The 26,278-nt window shown below is 43.0% G+C and overlaps 2 protein-coding genes across 2 annotated transcripts; one reads left to right on the top strand and one right to left on the bottom strand.

Moving 5' to 3' along the window:
* Nucleotides 1–203: 203 nt before the first annotated feature.
* Nucleotides 204–2,299, top strand: LOC541733 (transcription factor MYB4). The gene is made up of 3 exons (XM_008670966.4): nucleotides 204–466; nucleotides 602–731; nucleotides 1,321–2,299. Exons 1-3 carry the CDS (start codon nucleotides 334–336, stop codon nucleotides 1,940–1,942), a joined length of 885 nt encoding a protein of 294 aa, XP_008669188.1. The 5' UTR covers nucleotides 204–333; the 3' UTR covers nucleotides 1,943–2,299.
* Nucleotides 2,300–20,611: 18,312 nt separating this feature from the next.
* On the bottom strand, nucleotides 20,612–23,213 carry LOC100194081 (uncharacterized). Its single transcript, NM_001139136.1, is given in 2 exon segments — nucleotides 20,612–21,160; nucleotides 22,958–23,213. Coding segments are annotated over 2 exon segments (549 nt in total). The 5' UTR covers nucleotides 23,179–23,213; the 3' UTR covers nucleotides 20,612–20,832.
* Between the last annotated feature and the right edge of the window lie 3,065 nt (nucleotides 23,214–26,278).

The following is a 26,278-nucleotide window of genomic DNA, read 5'->3' as shown; positions in this document are numbered from 1 at the left end:
GTCTATAATGCGGCGCGCTAAAAAGGTTTCGGAAAAAATAATAAATCACAAACGCCAAAAAAAAAAAATTACAGCCCCACTTGGCCCAGCTAGAGGATCCACTTGCCCGGAAGTTGCGTGGGCTTACGCATTCGAGCACGTGTCCGTTTGAACTCTCAAAAGCTCTATGTCATCGCTCGCCACCACCAAGATAAATACCCGGGCAAGGCACCCTCGCCGACGATCCACCCTTTGCCTTCAGCACAGCACGACCAGGACACAGTGCTCCCTCCCCAAAGACAAACAGGCGAGCAGCAAACACACACGCTCGAACCGAGACAAGCCAATCTAATAATGGGGAGGGCTCCGTGCTGCGAGAAGATGGGGCTGAAGAAGGGGCCATGGACGCCCGAGGAGGACAAGGTCCTGGTCGCCCATATCCAGAGCTTCGGCCACAGCAACTGGCGCGCGCTGCCCAAGCAAGCCGGTGAGCAACCCACGCACGTACTCGACCCTCTGATTGCTTCTCGCCGTAGCTAGCTAGCTATCTATCCTATGATCCTATCCTACCCCGCCGGCCGGCCGTCGGAGCGCTAACGAGACGCACGTGCTGCTGGTGCAGGGCTGCTGCGGTGCGGCAAGAGCTGCCGGCTCCGGTGGATCAACTACCTGCGCCCGGACATCAAGCGCGGCAACTTCAGCAAGGAGGAGGAGGACGCCATCATCAGCCTCCACGAGCAGCTCGGCAACAGGTACTTTTTACTCACGCCGCTGTTCTTTCCCTTCCTCGCATTGCTGTCTTCTCGGGTGTAAAAATCGGAGAATCAATGATTGTTTGCATGTTGCTTCAAACGCAAATTACTATTCGTCTTCGTCTGAATTGTTCCTGTCAGTGGGGTAGGGCATACAATACATTATCCCCGTGGGCCCCGCCTCGAGGCCCGCCCGACGAAGGGAGAAAGAAAATCCAAGTGTGCTGACCACTTGGTCGCTAGTTAATTCATGGCGTCAGACGTCAGTGATGCATGAGCATGATGATACGCGAGATCTGCCGGAGATTTCCACCTCCTCTAGTTTGTCCGTCGTCTAGCTTGTCTAGAGCTCTCAGTGCAGTTAAAAAAAAAGAATGGGGATTCCGCTCCGCCGTTAAACAAGTGCATGTGATCCCTCCCGGCGGCAAGGGGAATCAAATCACGCAGCAGCAGAGATACTAGGACTCAGGAGTAGATCTAGCATGGATCATGCATGTCATGTCATCTCGCAGATAGAGTAATCAACAATTCCTTTCCTTTGACAAAACATAAAAGCTGTGCGCTGATGCGATGAGCTCTGAATTGCTAGGTGGTCCGCCATCGCCGCCAGGCTGCCCGGGCGGACGGACAACGAGATCAAGAACGTCTGGCACACGCACCTCAAGAAGCGCCTGGATCCCACCAAGCAGGAGCAGCAGCAGCAGCACGGGACGACGCCGGCGGCTGGCGCCGGCAAGAAGCACAGGCCCGCGGCGGCGGCGAAGCGCGGGGGCGGCGGAGCCAGGAAGGCGACGGCCAACGCCGACGCCGTCGTCGTCCCGGCCCCGGCCCCGGCCACCGCTGCGCCGGCGTCTCCCGAACGGTCGGCGGCCTCGTCGTCGGTGACCGAGTCGTCCATGACGGAGCAGGAGCAGGAGCACGGCAACACGGGGAGCTCGCCCGCGTTCCCCAAGGAGGAGAGCCTCACCACCTCCTCCTCGGACGCCGAGGAGTTCCAGTTCGACGACAGCTTCTGGTCCGAGACGCTGTCGATGCCGCTGGACAGCCTCGACGACGTCGTCCCCATGGAGCCCTCCGACGACGACGCGTTCGGCGACGTCGACGTGGCTGCCGCCTCCTCCTCGTCCGTCGGCGCCGACGGCGACCTGGACTACTGGCTCAGAGTGTTCATGGAGTCCGGCGACGCGCACCCAGAACTGCCGCAGATTTAGACCGCTCGCGCGAGAATTTTCGGCTCCTAATTGATTCATCGTTCTTTTGTCTCTATCTCTCTCTGCACGTCTTGCATCGGAGGGGACGGACAAGGACAGCAGCAGCTGATTAACAGAGAAGGAAATCAGGCAGAAACAACGCGACACGCCGTTGCAACTTGGATCGATCTTGTTTGCCTTCTTGTTGTATAGATACTAGAATCCATCCAAGCCTATGCGTTCTGAGAACAGAAGCACGCTGTGCTGTGCATGCAGATTCCCATGTATGTACAGTAGCCACGGCCGCCGCCAGAACAGAAATGGATCCGGCCTCTTCCAAATTCCAATTCGTTGAGTTAATTCATCTAGCTCGTGCTACTCGTGTTTCGGTCGGTTACGAAATCACGTCATGGCGATGCTGTACGCCTCCAGTCCCGCGGTCTGTTCATCTCCAGTGCACGCTTCGTCTCGCAGCACAGCTGAGGTTGAACTAGTGGTAACTGCTGCCTGCCTGCCTTTGAGAAAGAGAAAAAAAAAAGGCTGGAACACGTGTGCAGAGGAACCGGACAAACCAAAGGAGGATTTTTTTGCGCCATTGACAGTTAAACAATGCCAATCACAGATCTGGCTGTCTCCTGATTGATTCTGCGTCACCTTTGTTGTGGCTTTGTTTGATCTGGAAAAAAAAAGTAAACGAAGAACATGTGGGCTGCTATGCTGATCCATGTACAAGTGCGTATTGGCGCCGCCATTTTCTATTCCAACCTGTGCCTTTCATGCTTAATCAAGCTAACAGTCTTCAATTGCATAAGCAGGTCTCCTGCCGTTGTCTACGCGATAGGGTTCAGATACTATACTACCGAGGGTACCTTTTGAGCTGTGCTAGAGATGAGTGGAACACGCTGGTACTTATCGCCCGGCGACGACAGCTTGATGAGCATCGCAACAAGGGGCGCTTAATGATCATATACGCCCTATATATAGGCCAATTACGTTCAAAAAACATATAAGCTCTATAAAAAAATAAATGAATACATACAGTAAGTATATGTTGCAGCAAAACGTAAATATTACTATTTAGAACATGTTTAGGCCAATTACGTTCAAAAAACATATAAGCTCTATAAAAAAATAAATGAATACATACAGTAAGTATATGTTGCAGCAAAACGTAAATATTACTATTTAGAACATGTTTGGAATCATCCAATTTTTAAGAAACTTGTTTATAAAAATTGAGTTGGTTCCAAACATACCATTTTATAACTCAGTTTATAAAAATTAGATTCTCACTCGCTTAAAAACTAAAAAACTTGTCTCTTCTAACTAAAAAAGAAAAACTGGTTTTTTAAAAACTGAGTTGCTTCCAAATAAGGCCTTAGACTCCTTATATCTTTACTAATTTAAAGAATAGAGAATTAGAGATTTTAATAGAAAAAAAAAATCATCCAACGGTCTCTTCAATTGGATATGCAAATATAGACACCCTCTATTCTGGATTTCTCACTAGCCAAATATAAAGAACAAGGATAACTCCTTAGATCATGCACAAGATATAGAAAAACTGTTGGAAGAGTTAAAGATATAGAAAACGATCCTTACTAAAAAGTCTCTCTAAAAGGTAATTTAGAGAATGTATTTTAGAAAAAGGCTCTTGAAGATGCTCTTAATTCTTCCAAAACAAGATGTGAACACTTCCGCATTGCATCCCATATTTCTAGTCAAGTCAAAGTATTTGTCCGAGTAGACGAGTACCACAGTTTAGGACATGGAATTTATCCTTTGACTGAAGGTTTCAAAAGGCAATTTTCGTATATGACTGCAGGACATAAGGAATTAGTTCCATATCTAGAAGGGGAAAATTATATGCAGAAAACATATCACTTAAGTGCATGCGGACGTAAATATGACATACTGCTGGCGTAAAGAAACTGCTGCGTGTTTACAACCCCATTAAATTAATAGGTGTCTTTTGTGGGATCTCTAAGGTGATAAGTGAAAAAAATTAAGAGACGATTTTTTCGTAAAGAGTCTGTCTCTACACAACTATCTATACATACTATGTCTTGACTACATTTATTATCAAGAGGCTCATAATTGTATCATGCAAACTCTTAGTTGACTCTTGTATTTAGAAAACCGTTGTAGGGGCTCAAGGTTGTACATGTCATAACAGCTCAGTAATCCCCTTACTAAACAGTGGTGGAAATCAAATTACTATTTCCCCCTTTTTTATTACTCTGAATTTACTATTTTAGTGGATATGGACCACCTTTATTTAGCTTTACTTTAGATCGTTAGGCAATCATAAATACAATATATTTTTCTTCTGATTAATCTCATAACTTCTAGATGAACATGGTGTCTCCTTTTAATATTATTGTATACTGATAGAACATATTAGTAACAGTATAGTTTTGGTTTGCTAAATTGCACAATCTAAAGCAACAAGGATAACAAGTGTTGGATTCTCCGTCTCGTTGATTCAATGGTCTACCATGCTGTTTATTCCTTCAATCACATAAAGCTACATAGAGGCCTGCTTTACATACTGTAAATAATTAAATAGATAAGACAAGAAAGAAAGATACTTTTGAGGCAGTTATCAACTTACCAACACAAAAGGTGTTCTACAGCTGGTCGCAACTGGTCGCCTTATCAGTGCCATGGCAACTAGGGTCGATTAGATCATTTGAAAACATTGCATGGCACCATAAACAACCGATCGTCGTCCCGAACAGGGAGTTTCTTTCACCTTTGTTGAATCTATCCTTCTCGTTCTTCTCTGGTTTTGTTTTTTCGTTTTTTTGATGCCATTTCTCTAGAGAGATTTTATTAACATCTTGCTGGCTTCATCCATCAGGGGAGTTTCTTTCACCTTTGTTGAATCTATCCTTCTCGTTCTTCTCTGGTTTTGTTTTTTCGTTTTTTTTTCTATTGCTTTATGCCAAATAAGTTTCGTGTGAGGCGGTTGACTCTGGCTCCGCGCTCCGCTTCTAAGCTTGTTCATGAGAATAGTGAGTTGGAGCATGAGGTGGATCAAATCGTGGATTACGAGCGGTTCCATCGAGTTAACGAACTCGTGGCCGCATCGTCCAACGGATCTCGGCCTCATGTTCATGGTTTGGAAGATCTCCACGGGAATAGATTCTGGGCAATTTCGAGCGACGGCGCGGATTCTGAGTTAGATGTCGATGAGGAGATTCACGTACCTGATACCCTGGAAATTTTAAAGGCTGCCGTCCAGGGGTGTTCTATGCATGATCTACGGGAGGCAGACGATGATGAGCGGTGTAAGATGGGAAAAAAAATTATTGATCTAGTTGCCGGGCACACTAGGAAAAACCCAAAGGCCAGTGGCTTGATGCCGTGGGTTGGTGTCCTGCCGGGTCCTCGGGTTTCACCAAAGATAACATTGGGAGATGCCTTAGAAAAGGCAAGGTTCATGCCCTTGAAACACACTTCGTCGGCGTCGTTCCGGCCTGATGGTGTAGCTGAAAGGTTTACCACCTCGCCGGGCAGCTCGCCGGAGTCAGGGGCTGGGTACATGCATGAGAATCACGACGTTTGCGCAAGATGGCTACAGGATTCGAATTCAAACAGTGCCGAGTTAACGGAACGGGAATCACGGCAGCAGAGCATGCTGCGTGACGGGCGCCCGGGGCCTGACAGTGCGGCTAGATGCAACTATGTTCTCGGCCCCAGGTCACACTTTCGGCCCATTCCCGGTCTGGTTTCTTTGTTTGCTAGAACCGGCACTTCACGCACTGGGCCGCGTGCGACACTGTTCCGTAAGCCGCACATACCAAGCAGGAAACCTATCTCCTACGCTGACGTGCTGAGGGCGGCGGACATGGACGGCGGCCGGAGTTCTCAGGGTGGTGCTGGTGGCAGGGGAGCGGGGCCTGGCGGGTCTCGCACTGGTCTCGGTGCGGGGCCTGGCCGCGCAGGTGCAGACTTGGGGGACGGGTGGGTCACTCAGGGTGGTGCTCGCAGCCGTGGCGCAGGTCTTGGCGGCCGTGGGTTCCGCCATGGGCAAGGTGCTGTGCCTGGTCGTGCGGGCTTTCAGCAGGCACACAGGCAAGGATTTGATGCTAGGCGGGGAAGCTTTAACCAGTTCGGCCGTGGTATGAATCATTTCTCCAATTCCAGGGTTGTCCGAGGATCTAGTGCTTTCAGGGGGAGAGGGGCTGGTGTGTTCAATCGATTTGGAGGTCAGGAACCAAGGAGTGGGCAGCGTGCAGGTTCTCAGGTGAATTTTTCAAGGGCGGAGGCGGCCTCTTCTTCTGCAGCAGTGCCGCCGTCGGCTGAGGCTCTGGCTCAGGCTGTGGCCTTGATTAACCAGGCGTTTTCGAAGCAGACACCTTCTGTTTCAGGTGTGTCTTTCCCTGCAGTTGTGCAGCAGGTTTTCGACTCAGGGGATAAGTTGGTGGGGGATGCGCGGGAGGAAACTGTGCTGCCAGGGAAGAATAGTGAACAGGAGGATGTGGTGGTCCGGGGTGCAGCACAGGGTAAGACCAAGGATGGAAAGCCTCCGTATTGCTGGAGATGTCTGACAAAGGGTCATGTAATGCAGGGTTGTACTATAGAGCTGTGGTGTGATATATGCAATTGTGATGCCCATAACACTGAGAGATGCCATCAGTTTAGAGGGGTAAAACCAAATGCTGTGACTTGTGGGTATGCAGTCGATGGGCTCGGTTTTTTTCACATCCCTTACACTCCTTCGCAGAAGCATAGAGGGGATTCAAAAAATGCTATAATTAAGGTTTCAGGGGGTGCTCTGTCCACAGCACAGGTGTCATCAGAACTTGAGCGTCTGGTGCCGGTTAGGTGGAAATGGGAGGTGGAGTCTGTTGGTACCAATGTGTTCAAGACTCAATTTCCATCTCGTGCCGATCTAGAGCATATGATAGAATGGGGTGTGGTCCAAACAAAATTCAATGCGTCAATGTCAATAGAGGAGAAGGTGTTGCCAGTGGAAGTGAAATCAACTTTGGGCAAAGTTTGGGTTCAGTTCACTGGCATCCCCAAGGAGATGATGGATTTTCTGCTTATTTGGGCGGTGGGTTCCATCCTCGGGGTGACAAAGGCGGTGGACATGAAGTTCACAAATAAGTATGAAATTTGTCGTTTACAGGTGTTAGTTTTGGATGCGAGTTTGTTACCTCAGTTTGTGGATGTAGTGATAGGTGATAACTTGTATGAGCTTCAGTTCAGAGTGGAAGAGAATATGGACAATGATAATCCGGAACCGATGGATATGGAAGACTTGGATCTGGAGGTTGGTGATGAAGATCAACAGAACAATGGAAACAAAGGCATTGGTAATGCATTGGCTGATCCAAATGTGGATGCCACAAAATCAAAGCAAAGTAGCACACACGGAATGCAGGACAATGCAGGAAAATTTGCGGGGAAGAAGGTAGTGGATCTGGACTCGATTTTGGAGGATGGAAGTTCAGGGTCGGGTATATTCCAGGGGCTGGGTTTGGGTGACGAGTTGCAGGAGGGTTTGGGAGAGGAGGAAGTTGGCAGAACTAGGTCGCAGCCAGAAGGTGTGCCAGGTAGTCTGCTCTCAGCTTATGAAATGGTAAAAAAGAACGGTCAGGTTACTCCAGAGGTGGCGGTTTGTGCTGCTGTTCCGGCAGTGTATACGGGTTCATCCGTGTCATATCGTAGCAAGAGGAGGGCTGCAACTTCAGCGGGAGACAGTTTGGAGAGGGCTTCCAAGTTGAAGGCGTCTCGCAACCTCGACTCCGACTTCATGGAAGGTAATGAGTCGCTTGTTTTATGCAGTATGTCGGTTCAGCAAGTTGTTGATAAATTACGTCCTTTGGGTTTTTTTGGTAATAAATCTGAGGAGTCTGTGCATAAGTTTGCAAATTTCCTAGTTAAGTTGGAACAAAGTAAAAAGTTGGATTTTAAACAACAGGCGAGGTCTAGGGCCTTAGATAAGGAGGAGCGAGAGAGAGCAGATGAGGCGGAACTGGATAACTTTATCTTGGGGGTTCTTTCTGAGGATAATACAGATGAGGTGATGGACATGGAAAGTGGACATATAGTAATGTCTCGTACTGACATGTCCGAAGTCACAATGGGTTCCATGAGGAGAATTAAGTCAAATTCTTTTGAGTCTAAATGAAAGGGGTGTTTTGGAATTGTGATGGGTTTAGAGACCCTTTAAAACATAGATTTATTTCAGAGTTAACAAAGGAGCAAAATTTATCTTTTATTGCTATTTCAGAAACAGTTAAGAGATCGTTTGCAGAATCTTTTTTAAGGAATTTATGTGGAGGGAGAAATTTTATTTGGCATACAAAAGAACCTTCTGGTCATTCAGGGGGAATTCTAATGGGTATTGATATGGATATTTATGACATAGGAGCTATTGATGAAGGGGATTTCTACGTTAAGTTCATTTTGTGCAACAAAAATGATTGCTTCAAATGGGCTTTAACTGTAGTGTATGGTCCTGCTCAGAATGATAGGAAAGATGCTTTCTTGACAGAGCTTGTTCAATTAGTGAGTCGTGAGACCTTGCCTATAGTAATAGGTGGTGATTTTAATATTCTTAGATGTCCAAAGGACAAGAATAAAGACAATTTTCAAAGTAGATGGCCTTTTATGTTTAATGCAGTAATTGATAGTTTAAACCTGAAAGAGATTGAGATGTCTGGAAGGCAGTTCACGTGGGCTAACAGGTTACCTAATCCGACATATGAAAAGCTGGATCGTGTCCTAGTAGCTACTGAATGGGACAATAAATATCCTTTATCTACAGTAGTAGCTCTGAACAGGGATATTTCTGATCATACGCCCTTGTTGTTGAACACTGGAGAATCTAATGATTGTGCACATCCACATCCTTTCAAATTTGAATTAGGATGGTTACTTCGTGATGGTTTCTTAGATATGGTAAAGAATACTTGGGCTTCAGTTACAGTGGGAAATACCCCGTTGGAAAGGTGGCTGGCCAAGATTAGACGGGTGAGGCAACACCTTAGGGGTTGGGCAAAAAATTCCAGCGGAGCGTACAAAAAAGAGAAGAAAGATATTCTGAATAAACTAGATTTCTTGGATAAAAAGGCAGAGGGGGTTGGTCTGGCAGTTGATGAAATTGATTTGAAACAATTTCTTCAGAATAAGTTAGCCCATATGCTTAGAGAGGAAGAAATCAAGTGGTATCAAAGAGCGAAAACTAAGGAACTTCTTCAAGGTGATTCTAATACTAAGTATTTCCACCTTGTTGCTAGTGGGAAACATAGGAAGTCTAGGATTTACCAATTGCGGGATGGAGACAATGTCATACATGGGGAAGAAGCTTTGAGGAAGCATATAACGTCCTATTACAAAAGGTTGTTCGGTCCACCGGAGGAAACAGATGCGGGTCTAGATGAGAGCCATAGACAAGACATACCTCAGGTCTCGGAAGTAGAAAATGATCTTTTGATTTCACCTTTTACTGAGGACGAAATTCGTAAGGCTCTATTCCAGATGGAGCATAATAAAGCTCCTGGTCCGGATGGATTCCCTGCGGAGTTTTACCAAGTGTTTTGGTCTACAATAAAAGATGATCTAGTTGCTATCTTCCAGGACTTTCATAGAGGCGACCTACCTCTTTATAGTCTGAATTTTGGCACGATCATACTTTTACCAAAATGTAGGGAGGCGGAGACGATTCAGCAATATAGACCTATCTGTTTACTTAATGTAAGTTTTAAAATCTTTACAAAGGTGATGACAAATAGGCTCTCTTCGGTTGCTTCGAAAGTAATTTCTCCGACCCAAACAACTTTTATCCCTGGCAGGAACATTATGGAAGGGGTGGTAGTTTTGCATGAGACGATTCACGAACTTCATAGAAGGAAAAAGAGTGGGGTAATATTTAAAATTGATTTTGAAAAGGCATATGACAATGTTAAATGGAACTTTGTGCAGCAGACCTTACGTATGAAAGGTTTCTCCAGTACTTGGTGTTCATGGATTAATTCTATTATGACAGGAGGCCATGTCGGCATTAAGGTAAACGATCGAATTGGGGCAAATTTTCAAACTAAAAAGGGATTAAGGCAGGGGGATCCGTTGTCCCCTATTCTCTTTAATATAGTGGTGGACATGCTTGGTATTCTAATTAAAAGAGCAAAAGAGGAGGAACAAGTTGTAGGATTGGTGCCTCATTTAGTGGAGGACGATTTATCTATCTTGCAATATGCAGATGATACTGTCCTATTTTTGGAGCATGACTTGGAGAAAGCCAAGAATATGAAATTACTTCTGCTGGCCTTTGAGCAAGTCTCGGGGTTAAAAATTAACTATCACAAAAGCGAGATTTTCTGCTTTGGTCAGGCCTCCGATGTTAAGGATCAATATCAACGTTTGTTCGGTTGCAGAAATGGGGACTATCCGTTTAAATATTTAGGGATACCAATGCATTATCGGAAGTTAAACAATAGTGATTGGAAAATAGTAGAGGCAAAATTCGAAAAGAAGCTCAGTGGATGGAAAGGGAAGCTTATGTCTGTTGGAGGCAGATTAGTACTAATAAATTCAGTGCTTACCAGCTTAGTTATGTTTATGATATCTTTCTTCGAGATACCCAGAGGGGTTCTCGAGAGAATAGACTGCTTTCGGTCTAGGTTCTTTTGGCAAGGAGGGAATCATAAGAAGAAGTACAGACTTGCCAAATGGAACATCCTATGCCAACCTAAGGATCAAGGAGGGTTAGGAATTCAGAACATAGAAGTTCAAAATAAATGCTTGCTAAGCAAATGGCTTTTTAAGCTTATTAATGAGGATGGGATGTGGCAACAATTGGTGCGTAACAAATATCTTAAGAGATATCCATTGTCGAATGTGAAACTTAAACATGGTGATTCACATTTTTGGTCGGGGTTAATGAAAGTAAAGGATACCTTCCTTAACCTAGGAAGTTTCATTATTAAAAATGGAGAACAAATAAGGTTCTGGCAGGATATTTGGATGGGTACTCAATCCTTTATGATTTGTTACCCGTCTCTTTATCATATTGTGAGACATAAAAGTGCCACGGTTGCTACAGTTTTGGCTACAGTACCTTTAAACGTATCATTCCGTAGGGCGCTTATCGGTCAAAACCTCACTTTGTGGTATAATTTAGTGGCGAGTATTTTACATGTTCAGTTGAGTGTCGATAGGGACATTTTTAAATGGAGTTTAACTAATTCTGGGCAGTTTACAGTTCAATCTATGTATATGAGTATTATTAATAATGGGAATGTTTTTAATCATAAGGAAATCTGGAAACTTAAACTGCCACTTAAGATTAAAATCTTTATGTGGTACTTATTAAAAGGAGTAGTGCTGACGAAAGATAATTTAGCAAAACGCAACTGGCAAGGTAGCAGTAAGTGTGGCTTTTGTAATTTGGATGAAACCAATCAGCATTTATTTATTGACTGTCATGTTGCTCACTTTATGTGGCGGTTGATATCAATCTGTTTTGGTTTACCAGGACCTAGATCTGTTAAACATTTCTTTGGGAACTGGTTGATGGGAGTGGATTTAAATACTAAGAATCTCATTATTACAGGTGTCTCAGCATTGTGTTGGGCTATCTAGATAAGTAGAAATGACTTAGTATTTAATAGAGCACAAATGTTTACTTATTTGTAGGTTCTATTCAGAGGAACTCATTGGCTCAGACTTTGGGCGCAGCTGCAAAGAAGTGACGATTCAGCGAATCTGTTAAGAAGAGCTTGTCGACATCTGGAGACGATGGCCATGCACTTTTTTGCTTATCGGGGTTGGAGATTTTCTAATAGGATTACGTTGTATTGATCATTTTCATTTTTTAAGTGAGTGTTGAAACGGTGAGGAGTAAGAGAGAGTTTAAGTCTTTTAGGCTAAATGTTTTGGCCTTATTTTGCGAGTACTTGGAGTTGTTATTTGGTGTCTGACCTTGGCCCTACCCTCGAAAGAGGCGAAAGCCGGATTTTGTTCCATTATCTAAAAAAAATAAAATCTAAAAGGCAATGTGTAGGCATTACCAACAGCAATACGATCATAGCTAGAAAAGGCCAGGGCCGCCTCGGGTACCATCTCTAATTATTGGTCTAAGCAACATCTGAGATTCAAATTTGGCTACGGGATGTGGATAGGTTAGATCAACTTTATAATATTCCACAATCCTTCAAACTGGCTATAGCCGTAGGTTCTGGTTAAATCCCATTTCCAAATGCCAGTGGAGATATATAGCTGGCTGGTCGCTATTAGCTCAATGATATGCTTCTAATTAAAGGTTTGTACGTATCCTTTCGTGTGTTTTAGTTCGTACTATATTGATCCTAATAACAGTAACAAAGCCACGAAAAAAAATGTCCAGCTTTTCCTCAGACAAGTGAACATGTGCTCTTACACTCGCAAGGCTGGTTCCGACCCCTTTCGACTATATCCACTAATGCATCATTATCGATTAGTCTATATCTATCTACCACAACTTTTTGATACACAGCCTTTACCATCAGCCTATAGCCACAATAACTTTTCTTAATTTTATAGGTTTTTGTTGCAAATAAAATGTGGTGTTTTATTGAAAAAAAATCATTGAACATGTAAATAAGCAAATAAAAATTATGTACTTCATAAATATAATTAGACAATACATAGGTCAAATTAAAATAAAAATTACACAATACATAAAACTTACATTACTTTAAAAAGTCAAAATCACATAACTGATACAAATAAAATCTAATTTCTATGGTACAGATCCAAATATACTTCACTAAATCATTTTAGAGATGATCAAGTAACGGGCTTGCATGTAGTCCGACCTCACGCCAAAGAATGATTGTAATGCCCATCGATGCTTCGGGGATGATGGTTGGTACTGCAAAGGAGGACTCGACTGCCTTGTAGTCATCTATATCGTATGATCCTATGCACCCATCTTCAATGATTATATTGTGCAGAATGATACAGACGCATGATCACACTGAGTACCTTGTGGAGAAAAGAACAACATGAGATTGCGAGAATATGAAATCGATCCTTGAACACTCCAAATATCATCGCCATGTCCTTATGTGCCCTCTTGGCATGCAACAAACATCCATCGCTTCGAAGTCTGTAGGAGCAAAATGGTCTTCACGAACACCAACCACCAAGGGTAGATGCCATCGACGAGGTGCTACTCCTAGTTGTACTCGTGGCCATTCACTAGAAGTTCATGTTTGGTGCTTCACCCTTGAGCACGTTAGTGAACAACGATAATTGTTTGAGCATGTTTACGTCGTTATTCGATCCCGCTGCCCAAAAAAAGCATGCTAGATTCAGAAGTCATATGAGACAACTGCCTCTCGAGCTTGATGGTTCGGGATCCAATGTCTCCTCTTGTTAGTTGTCCTCTCCATCCAATGGGATATTTACTCTACTTCTAGTGTATGCAATCTATACTCTCTGTCCTACTAGCATATAACCCATGTTAATAAAGCTACTAGCATATAACCTAGGGAGGGAAGGGGTCGACGACGGAGATGGCGCGAGAGGGGTTGACAGCGGCAACGACGATAAGAGTGAGGGGGACCGACGGGGTTGCGAGGGAGGGGGTAGTGATGAGGGATGATCTAAATAATATTATCCATTGGATTCGAGTGAGTAAGAGAGAGAGAGGAGGCTATGAGCAATCTGAACTGTTGGTTTTGATGGTGTGTTAAGTCTAGGTGCAATTTGTTTGGTAGATTTAATGGAGGTTATGGTCATTGTGTGGGTGATGTGGTTGGATGAGTTTACAAAATTTAAACTGGTGGATTATATAGTGGTATAGACTAGGAAGTTCCCTTTCTTTCCCTTAACTAACATACACCTAAGGTCATCAGCAACGACACAATGATTTTAATCATAAAAAAATATGATTTGTTGATGTTCTCGTCCCATTTCATGTAATGTAGAGAGAGTGAGGTGCTAATGACGCCAAACCATCATCACTAGAAAGTAGACAGTGACATCGTGAATAGGAGCCCACCAAAAGTAATGGAATTAGTTGATCGTTGTCACCATATATTCCAATACTAGAAATAGGAGAGATGAAGCGAGTAGTTGCACCGATGAGCCAACGACACCAGAGCCATTTCCACTACCGAACATAGTAGTTTGTTGATATAGTCGTCCCATTCGATGTAGTGCAAAAATATCGCAATGCTGATCACATAAGGCCACTGTCACTGGGAAGTAGACAATGACGCTGTGAATAGGAGGGCACTGTAAAGTAGGGGAAGTAGTCGATCATTGTTACCTTGTACTTGAACACTAGAAATAGGAGTGTGACCAACAAGCGAGTAGTCGCATCAATGGGCTACCCAAAAACTTGATCAACCGCCTATCCATGCAAGTACATCTGCAGACAGAGTTTTTGGAGGCCTCCTCTTTCAATAACCTATGCATGTAGGAGGTCTAAACAAAGATGATAGATAGAAACACAACAACAGTTTGGTAGTTTTCTTATCTATGTGTTCTCACTCGCTAACAATGGGAGGGCCTGTTTTATATAGCAACAAAGGAAGACGGAGATGAAGAGTGAGACACATGAACTTATGAAAGTGACAAATTAATTATCTCTTACTAGTAACAAAAACATCATGACCCACTAGCACATAATAGTCATCATGAATACTAACACATAATGGTCATCATGCACTTAACACTTATCAAGCCATAAGTTACATTCAGTGAAGAACTGGTGCATATTATACATGACATTAGTTGTAGTCTTGTTCTTTGATTTAATTGCTTAATAAAAATATGGTAAATCCAATTAAATATAGAAGTTTACGCCGGATGCAACAGTTGCTTAATTATACATTCAATCGAAGGACGAAGATGCATGGAAGCTAGAGAAGGGATTCCTAATAAGTGCCACGATTCGATAGTTGTAGTCAGCTTCAAGCTTTCGATACGTAAGGTGATCAGTATCTTCTCGAGAGTATAGTGTGGTTACACCACTTACCACTACGTCTAACATGTGTATGCATAATTAGTCTAAAGTCCAAAATAATGAAATAATGATTGCACCACTCGTGCCAGCAAAAAAAAAATGTGATCCCAATGCAAGTAGCCATTGCCTTTTCATAACAAGACTACTGGACCTTTTGGTCCATAATAAATTTCTAAATGTGCGTGCTTGGTTTTTGTCGGTTTCTCATGGTTTTTTTGTCAATATGATGCTTTTTAGTGTTACATAAAAAGCCATGATGGTGTACCCTAACCTTTCTAAAAAATGTACTACAATGACACACCCGAATGATTAAAATACCAAGTAAAATTGTACTGGCAATCGTGTAGTTGATGTTAATCAGGGAACCGCGCAACCGGTTTTTGTACATTTGTTTGGTTCGTTTCTGGTAAATTATTGGAAGCAGGTGCATGCTTGGTGCAAACAATAGGAAGTTGTTCAAAAACCTTTAGAAAGCAGTTGGGAACATGGTTGACAGATGGACACATGTGCCAACGCACACATGTAATCACAGGAACAGGATCCAATAGCAGCCATGTTTCACCATCGTCTACTAGTCCCTCCATAAAAAAAAGAATATGCTTCTCGCTTTTCCTTTAATCAACCAACCAATTTCAAATTTAACTAAATATTGAAAATACTAAATTGTTTATGGTACCAAATAAAAAGTATTCAATTAACCACAAAATATATTTTATACTCTATGTGTACCAAATTATTAGTCGTTATAGATCTTTATTTTTATGTCTATTTTAAATAAATGACAATGAATCTAGACACATATACGAAACACATACATCAATTATTGAGTGAATTTGTTAAAAAGCTAAGACAACTTCTATTTTGAGATGAATGAAGTAGTATATCTGTTTGAAGATATAAAATATATTAATATTTTATAGTATTTTTGGCGGCTACAAGAAACCGCCAAAATTAAGTCTTTTAATTTTGGCGGCTCGAAAAAACCCACCGAAATTAATGTTGTCCGCTGAAAGTTGTTGATTTTCGTGCAGGGTATGGTACGATTTTCATTGCATATACTGGCTTCAAATAGCAGCCGTAACACGTGGAAAAGCAAACTGACGATCTACCTTCGCTCCACCATGCTTCTCGGTCAAACTCAGGCAAACTCGGCACACCACAACTCGACAACGCAGAGGGATGGACGAACGGCAATGGAGCTGCAAAGCAGCTCGCGTAAAACATTGATTTCAACCGTTTGTAACTTTACAATGACATGACGATAGATAGGTCCTCTTTTTAGGCCCTGTTCCAATCTGACGAGATAAACTTTAGCAACTTTTTAGCTACTTTTAGCCATTTGTAATCTAAACATGAGAGCTAATGGTGGTAATTGAAGCTAAACTTTAACATTTCAATTTATATAGCTAAATATTGCATGAAGTTAAAGTTTATCTTATGAGATTGAAACGGGGCCTTATTCATATATAGGGCATATAATGAAGGGTGTCATGTCATGTGGCGACCTACACGTTGAGACTAAGGGGTTGTTTGGTTTCTATAACTAATTTTTAGTCTATCTATTTTATTTTATTTTAATTTCTAAATTGCCTAATAAGTAAATTAAAACTCTATTTTATTTTCCGTATTTTATTTTATATTTTAGAGACTAAAATAAAATAAAATGGATGAGCTAAACAATAGTCACTAGAAACCAAACACCGATAAAGCAGTTTCAGGTCATAGTTGTTGAGCTTTCAGGCCAAGATACGGCTAGATCAGACTTATCGGAAATTTCAAAGCATCCGACGACGATATGCTACTACTTTTATGAACAAAAAACAAGAAATTGCAAAAAAACAAACAAACAACGGACGATCTGGTGATACTGATCAGAAGTCTACCGGCGTGCAGCTGTACAACGTATCTGAACTTTAATGGCGTGTTCCGGCGTACGGCACGTACTTTCTTCCCCTCTGTTTGTCCACTACCGGGCCTGAACCTGAACGAACCCAACCAAAAGGAAGTATAAAAGACGCACAGAGCCGAATATTTGCTAGTGTTCGTTTCGTGTAAAAGGGAAGAACTAGCTTTAACAGATGATGCGGACGCGCGGCTAGCTAGATGACTAGAACCCAGAACTTAGCGTCCAGGTTTTGTTTTGTTCTGCCTAGAAACAAAACAAAACAAAACAAAACAAAAAACGAGTTTGACGAGCCGAACTCGGGCTGTATTTTTCTTCTTCTCGATAAAGTATGCATGCACAGGTTGGCGGAAGCACAAAAACAATGGACGACACACACCGCCGCCGCAGCCCTTTCGTTTCGTCGTTGAAACGTATACGCTGTCGGCGAGGTCAGACACGGATCGGAGGCATCACAGCTGTATAAATGACCAGCAGCAGCTTGAGGTTTCGGGAGTTGAAAACTCTTTTCCTTCCCATTGTTCGTCCTGATGTTTCCCAGTTAAAACATTCCTTTTTAATTTTATTGGTGTCCCGAAGCTGTTTTGCATGCTAAGACATCGTTTTCTGCATGCCATTACATATAGCAGCACCGTATGAGATTAAGCCCAGTTTGGTTTGTCCATTTTAGTCACGTTTAGTCTTAAAATAGCCAAACAGTAGAACTAAAATAGGGACTAAACTGTTCTTGTTTAGGCCTTGTTCGTTTCCGCCGGATTGGTGGGTCGGAACGATTCCTAACCGGATTGATTCTCTAATTTATATAAACTTTGATTAGGTGGAACGATTCCGGGTGCAATCCGACACAAACGAACAAGGCCTTAATTGTGTGAAGGCATGTACGACAGCCGGTTTATTGTATGTATGTTTTTTTTTCATGCATATAAATACCTAAACGGACAGCTTTATATAATGGGCCTTTGGTTTGTTTACCTATAAAGTAATGAACGCTTACATGTAGCCACGATCCAGCATGAATATAATTTTTCTGTATATTATTGTGTTGCTTATTGATAAAAAAAACAAACCAAGCATAAGTAAAACAAACATGATTAGAATATTTTTTTTGTAGAACCTTCAATATGAATAATAGCATGTTAATATATTTATATAGTTGTAACCCTTTCGAGCACCCATAGTTGCAACTAGCACACCAGTTCCGATCTTTTCCTTCCTTCCAGAAACTCTTCTTGTTCCTGCTGGTTGATGGTGGTGAAATTGGAGAGTGAACTTGACGGGAAAATTCTGCCAATCAGTAAGCCCAACATGAGATGAGATCAATCCACGTTAGCATGCCAATCAATATAAATCAGTAAGCAACATCCACATGCAGCTCGACACAGACTACAACGTGAGACTCTCTGTCATCTACAATCGCAAGCAAGCACATGCAGCTCAACACTGACGGGGGTAACAAGCGCTAGCACAGTTACATAAACGTGGTTCAGGACAGGACATATAGACGAATTCAGTGTAGGGGGGGGGATGCTACCTGTACATTGAAATTATGAACAAGCGTGAAATTCTGTAACTCTGCAGGAAACAACTACATCTAGACTTTCTAGTAGTGCTCAACTGTTACCTGAAACTTTGCAAGAAACAGTCATTATATATAAACTTCCCATTAATGCAAAAAAAATGCAGATCCTATATCAAATCACCTGCAGACAGTCATGCAAATTTTAATGCAGTTCTTTGAGTGCCAAAGACAAGTAGTACTGTTTTCCATCAGAAACCCCTTTCGCATCTGGCATAGCATGATTATGAACGCAGGAGGTTGGCAAAGTACCATCAGAAGAGTCCACAGAATTTCCGACTAGAAGGCGACAATGAACACAGTAAAGTAGTAGACACGTTCGTTTTCGGAATTTTTTTTTGCCACCGTCGTGTGCACTGGACCTGATTGCGCTGAAGAAAGGTACAGTGCCGAGCTGGACGTCCGTCCATGGTGGATGGATGGATGAGCATGGATGGCTACGTGCAATGTAGAAGACGATGATGTGTGCTCGATCGAGCAGAAGACGACAGGGGACGTAACAGTGACAGCTAACGCTAGCAGTCGTAACGGGGGCGGCGGCAACTGGCAACGCGTGCCGCGAGATGGATTGTCTGCTGCACTTGCACCGCTCGGCTGCTTGTAGCCGCCTGCTTCTCTGAACTGTCACGCAACTTTGGCCTGGATTTATAGCTGGAGGTGTTTGATGATAGAGGTTGTGTCGAACCTGCATTCCTGGACGGCTGGACTTTCGTCGTACAGATACAGTGAACACGTCGTCTATTAGGCAATATACAACTCTAACTCTAAATGACCCGTATTTTAAGCGGTATTAAGAGAGTAAGTGTAAAAAAACAAAAGAGACTGTATCTTAATAAATGAACATATATACCCTAGTTCTCTAGGTCTAGATACGGTTCTAGTCATATAACCACGTAAATGAGTTGTATGAAGGGTTTTTTAGATGTATCTAATGGTTAGAGAAAAACAACGTAGTATCTAGGCTGAACTGGCACAGTTTTCGTGGTCAAGAGGGAACTTTTTTTAAAAAAATAGTGCAACGTAGACATTCATAAATTAAATATGTGTATCTATTCAGCGAATCCTTAAAACTGACACCAGACACCTCGTCAAGTCTCACTGTGTTGACAGGAATGTCGTCTACTATTAAAAAAAGACAACCCCGCTAAATCATAAAACGTTCACTCTCAACAAGAGTCCAACACTAAGGTAACCATTAGGCTGTAGATCCTTTCACAGTGAAACGGGGAATTTATTACTTGGCCTCATGCATGTTTACGAGCCTGTTTAGAAGCAGCCATATATATAAAATGCGAACCTTTGTCGTATGAGGAGATGAAAAATATGGGGGAAAAAATACTTAACGCATTTATGCGTTGTAATAAAATCAGCAAGTCCTTGGATCTTCTAAGAAAGACAAAAAAAAAACAATAAGATGGAAAAATGAGAAGAAGATCCAGATGTTCGGATTCTAGGTAGAATCAACCTATCTAATTAAAACTCGTCTCGCCACCGTTTCTGTTTGCTCGCATAAAAAATTTACTGTGGCACTTCTGACCGTACGTTTGTTAATGCAAAAGATTTGTGGGTGCTCCATGGTTTCAAATTTATGATTCTTCGATGAGCGTACTTCATTAGCATTATATATTTTGAAGCATCAGAAAGGTTGTTTGGAACAAAAAGGGTGGGGGGGGGGGCACGATTGGTGACAAGTAAATGAACGGAGACAATCACTTCTCGTTTTCCAATCCAGACTTCAGATTATATACTCGTTGTGAAAACAAGAGCCAAAAAGGTCCGAAATTACAGGCTCAAGTCAACACATCTTTTGTGCCTTCGGCGGCAAATTTCGCTCTATCTTTTGCGTAGCCCAAATAAAATATGAGGTCCAACGCCCCACCCCATCTCACGACCTCGTTTCTCCACTCGGACGCCGACGAGAGACGCGCAAGCCCACATCCCCATGCCGGCCCGTTGGGGTCCGCAACGGAAAATCCGCGATGAGCCCAGCCGCCCGCAAAAGTGGGGCCAGGCCACCACAGCCAGCCCACGCCCCACGGCTCCAGTTCACCACTCGCTCGGTAGCTTCGTGGGATTGGGCGAACACGACGAACTGGCGCGCGGGCGCCATGGCAGACGGCACCACTGGGGTGGCCGGCTTGGGGTTGGGGCCTGTGTTCTCGGCGCCACGCAGACTCCAATCAGGGCACGGTAGCAAGCATGACGAACACGACGGTGCGTGCGACAACATAGAACTTCCATTACCATTGAAATAGTAAAAAAAAAATCACGGTCCGTAGATTACAACCTACTACACATCAGTGCACACAGCATTACACAAAGCCCGGCATCTAGAGAAACATGCCGACTTGGACAGAGTTGCGGCTTCAGAAACCTCAACGCCAAAGTCACAGAAGTGGTGACCAACCAGGAACACGATACTACAGCGGCACCATCGTTGCATCTTCATCCATCGAAGATCAAACGCAGGACTCGTTGGCCTGCTCAAACCGCTCCGCCTGGACCACAGCGGCATCCTCGGACACCAGCGCCTCCAGCAGCAGGGCCTTCACCTCCCAGGAGTCGAAAGGGAACCCTCTCCTCGCGTAGGCGTTGAGGAGGGCGGCGCTCCCTTGCTTCACGAGCTTCACGAAGGCGCTGCCACCGGCATCGTCGGTCCTCATGGTAGCTTCCAGCAGGGTGAGGCGCGGCCCGTAGCGCTCCACGGACCTAGACCCGAACACCTTCGCCACCGCCGCTTCCTGTGGGACGATGTTGGGCCAGGGCTCGGCTCCGCTGCTCCAGAATCTGCAGTGTGTTTGCAGACGGTAATGTGATATTGATACGAGGATCTCGCCAACATCTTAATAAACAGTTATAGTGTTTGGCAGACACTCACAAATAGATGTTAGTACTGAGGAAAAACAATCCAAAAAGGAAGTTGTGTTCCATACAGAAAGAGCATCAGTAGGCCAACAGCTAATAACTACTATGATGTAAAGGAAAAGGAACGTGTTCCCAAGTTTTATTTGATTGCCAGATGTATAAAACTGATCAAGAACTCTTTTTATTCCCTAGATGTGTTTTTCCTTCCCTAGATTCATGGAAGGACTCTTTTGGACTCGATATTGTTTAGCAATTAGCTGGTTGTCAGTACCCATAAGGCCATAACTATGATTATTTTTTAAAAACTCACCATGGATGGGATTTTTTTTTTTACCAAGCTGCACCAGCAGGTAGTTGTAGCCATTTTGCTGACTTGTCGCCATAAAAATCGTATGTAGAAAGGCGTGATCCACAGAACTGGATCACACAGATGTTATGATAGCAATGCATCTATTGCAGAGAACGCCCCCCAAGGCCACAAGCCCAAACAACTTCTCTTAATAACAGGACGCCCCACAACAGGACAACAACGACAACCAAAGCTTGAGATCGACGAAATGCTCATAGATTTGTATAATTAATGAAACCAATGTGGATGGTCCTAATGTCATGGGACTAGGCCAGGACAGGAGCTGTTTTATGATGGTTGAGCACTCACAACAACCAACTCAAAAAATGGAAAATTGCGCCACATACAGATACTGCAAATAAGGAGTGACATGATTACCAAGGAAGAACATTGTTACAACTTACAACGACATCATCTGAGAAATTTGCTATTTTGCCACTCTCAATTTTGGCTGCCTGTTATTATGCCATCCCGTGTCTATGACTGGTGGGACCGTCTGTGTCTATGATTTGTGGGTCTGATGGCATACTGGCGAAGCCCACAAATGATAATGGCAAAATTGCCAATGGCTCAACGACATCTCTACCTGACCAGACAACGTCCTAACTTCTTGTTCAAAAGCCGAAACGTACTCGATGGAGCAAGTGCTGTACAGCCTACCAGGACGATTCCATGGGATGGTTTGCTTAGGAATTTTAGCTCGGGATGGAGTGTACGACAAGGTATTTCAAGTAAGGACGTTTGAGGTGGTGGGCTCGCAAAGGGTTGCGCTGCAATAGTATAAGTACGAAAAAACTGGAATTTTATGGCTGAAGCGGCAATTATTTGAGATCTACCAATCCCCAGAAGATTAAATTTTTGGGACACATCTTGCATCAACCAACCAAAAAGGCTCTCATTTTCATGCCTTCTCATTCTCTGCATCCTGAACTTAAAAGGTTCGGTTTAGTACGCTACAGAGCATCCAGCTCCTACAGTGTCAGTGTGTACTCTGGAGGTATCTAAAACCACCGACTTCCTTGACCAGGAAAGATTACACGCAGGAACATCCCAAGATGCAGCCTCTTATTCATTTACTTCCTTGACCAGGATAGATTCAATGTCTTCCTAAAACATAGTGCCTATTTTACTTTTAACCTCTTCCATATGAAACCGTAGGATCTAGATTGGATGCTCTGGATAGTTTGATTGCACGCTTGCACCAAAATGAGTGATTGCACAGGATATGTGCTCGACATATGTGCTCGACACAATGAGCAACAAAAGTTGCTGGACTAACCAACTGAAAGCTAGACCCTCTTAACATCGACCTAAGGAAGGCACTACATTTGATTCCAAGAACGGGACTGGGAGTGGTTTGAGTTGCTTACTGGGGTGTGCATCTCCCAACTGCTCGGGTGTAGAGGTACCCAGGCCACGCGTGCGCGTCGCCGCGGCTCCCGTCGGTGTGCAGCCGCATCCTCCTGCTCTCCCCATCTGACGCCGCCGCACCAACCCTGTCGTACATCCCATTTGCTGCGCAGAAGGATGAGCAAAGGAAGATGAAGCAGGCGAAAGCTAGAGGAGGACGAAGCGGCGCTTGAGAATCCATCCCCCCTCTCTCTCTCTCCCCTCCGCTGCCTGCTGCTACCCTACACCCTACAGGTCACAGGCGAGGCGACAGAACTTTATGGAGCCCAGTTTGAAATGCGGACACTGTTCTGTTTTTGAGATCGGCTCCTTTTGGAAGGAGCGTGCACCGGGCCCATGCCTGTCTTTATTTGTCATGCCATGGGTATGAGATTTTCATCTCCTCCCTTGGACTTTGAATATATTTTGTCTAGAACCAGCTCGCAGGTGATGGTATGGGATAATGGGCCTCGAGGGAGACACGTTGAGAATGTGAGGTGTGCTGAGCATTTTATTTATTTATTTATATAGATATGGGCTGGATATTTTTAAAGTTAAAATTTAACTACATTCTCAGAAAATATTAGTTGCATTTGTATCTTAAATAAGTTTATTATAAAAAATATATTTAAAGATCTATCTAGTAATAATTATTATATATAAATATATTAGTAGTTCTATATATATTTGGCTAAAGATGGAAATTTTGACAACTTGGGAAATGAGAATGATATTTTTATGGAGCAGAGAGAATCACCAAATAAATTTCCTGTTCAATGGTGTTTCTTTTACATTTGGAAGTTTCTAGGACAAACTTCTCTTAAGACATGTTCAGATCACTTAGATCTAAAATTTAGTTAAACTAAGTTTAATCACCAAATAAATTCAAAAAAAATAGACCACCTAGAACTAAAGTTTAGTTGGAGTAATGTATAAGTGACTATGTCTAGTTCAACGTTGTTTTGATATATGAAGTGAAGTGTAGATGCCTAAAGTTATCATATCAGTGTGAACTAGTTTGGACTGGGATTGAACAGCTGGTTTATAAAAGTCTAAGGTGCTTGACACATGTTCGCTTGGTTTTTATTCAGTATCGACTTCTACTACTTCTACAAGAGTGAAATAGATATAAAAGAAAAAAGGTGAGGGATTATGTAGTTTTTTTTCCTAAAAATTGACTAGTGGATCAAAATAGCATAAACCAAATTACCAAACCCACCAGATGTTGCTCGACCGGTATTTTTTTTAAACACCGACCGGATGATCTTGTGAACACCAGTACCAGATTGTATAATGATACTATGCTGTGGCCAAGTTACTAGACTTCACTCAATGATTTGTTAGTTCAAAACTATATATAAGCGCATTGAATCTACGGCGGTACTATAATTTTCTTGTGTTTTGGTCGTATCTTCTAACTAGAAGTTGTTATTTTTATGTATAGGATTATTAAAAAAAACTCATGTTCATCTGATGAGAAATTGTGTGCGGGGTCACCGTACCCTGTGTTATGCACACTGACCTTTCAATAATCTGTCCATATCTAGTAGATCCGAAGTTCATTACTGCCGAGCATGTACTCGTTGCAAAGGTTGTAAATTCTCTAGAATATTCTACAAAAATGCACTTCGCCAGATCTATTGGAAACCACACAGCGGGTGCTCTGGTGATCCTCAATAAGCTGTCCACTTGTCGATGTTTCAAAGTTTTTGTCATATCTTTTATCCTTTTTGTTTAAACTTTGATTTTGAAGTTCTTCAACTTGTTAAATAGTTTGTAATCAAAATCTCAAAAGCTTAATAATATCATTCCTATTTTACTTACTATAATGTCACGAGATAAGCTCAAGTAAGCCATCTTTTTGTCTTATCTTTGGTAGCTTTCTTTTTTATTCATTGTAAAGTCTGATCCTAAATAATAAATCAGAATGTATAACACGATCATTGGTAAATATATAAACTTTGTGTACCCATACAGATGGCATTACGAGTTTCTAAATCTTGAAACACATGACGCGATCACTGTAAATCTCAAGCCATGACCATGAAACAAACTATAGCTCCATTGAAGGCATATGTATATACTAGCTGAATGCCCGTGCGTTGCAACAAGAATATATAATACCAGTATACTACGATAACTTATATACAAAATGTGTGTTATACCGTTATGAGAAAATGTTTCATAATCAATTTGTGATTCTGGCCATACATAAATTTTGTTATTTATAATCTATCTGTTTCAGCACTACATTACAACCATCAGTATCATGCAGACTTCGATATATGTCACGATTTGCATGGTCTCATCATTGGAGAGCATGTTCCACACATACCGGAAGAAATTCCCTCGTACATCGTTAGTCATCAGACACGTAGCACCATACACTTTTGCTTAAACAAAAAGGCAAGTGTGTGTTTGTGAAGAGAATTAAAGGCAAGTCGGCACAAAAGCTACCCCAACGTTGGCGATGATGACGAACTGGTCATTGTTGTCGGTCCTCCTCTGTGTCATCTCTAGCGCCAAGATGACGCCACAGTCCTCGATATAGTAGTCGTCGAACGCGCGCGACATACCGAGTACTGATGACTTTTGGCTGGGTTGTAAAACGAAGTGCACCTCAGGCTCATTAGCAAGGTAGTACCCCTGGCCGTTGCACCACCGGATGCGCTACTCCTCTACATACATCGTGTTCGAGAACACTCATACAACGTCAGCAACGACCATCGTCTCAACGCACAAGAATTCATGGCCAGTCAGTAGCGACTTACGTGGCAGGTTGGGCTTCAGGTGGACGATGAGCTGGACGGCGTGATGGCGTCGTCGTCGACTGCGGTGCCCAGAACAACCCGAGAGTCGTTGACATTGGCGACGACCATGAGGTCCCCCTGCTTGACGATGGACAGCGCGGAGCAGCCGCTCTGCACCGCGTCCAAGCGGCGGCTGCGCCGGAGCTTGTCGTACATAGCGGCACATACGGCCATGTAGGACTGTTTCTAGAGGTCGAACTGGCAGTCGTCAAGTTTCTTCTTGTCGTTGATGAGCGACCCCAACGCGAGTGCCTCCTGCTAATGGTGTTTGTTCGGGGTTTTCAAGTAAGAAACATGGATTCATGTTTGGCGTTGGTTTATAAAAATGACTCACAAGTGAGATCCATGGAAAAAAGTATTACGAAGAATAAATGTCACGCATGCAAAAAAGTAATTTAAGTTGAAAACATTATTCAAACAAAAGAAATTGCATGCAAGGCTCTTCTTTAAATACTACTCCCTCCATCCAAAAATATAATTCAAGAATCTCGG

This window comes from Zea mays, chromosome 2, assembly GCF_902167145.1.
Source record: "Zea mays cultivar B73 chromosome 2, Zm-B73-REFERENCE-NAM-5.0, whole genome shotgun sequence".
Taxonomy (NCBI): Eukaryota; Viridiplantae; Streptophyta; class Magnoliopsida; order Poales; family Poaceae; genus Zea; species Zea mays.
This window is presented reverse-complemented; position numbering and strand designations above follow the sequence as displayed.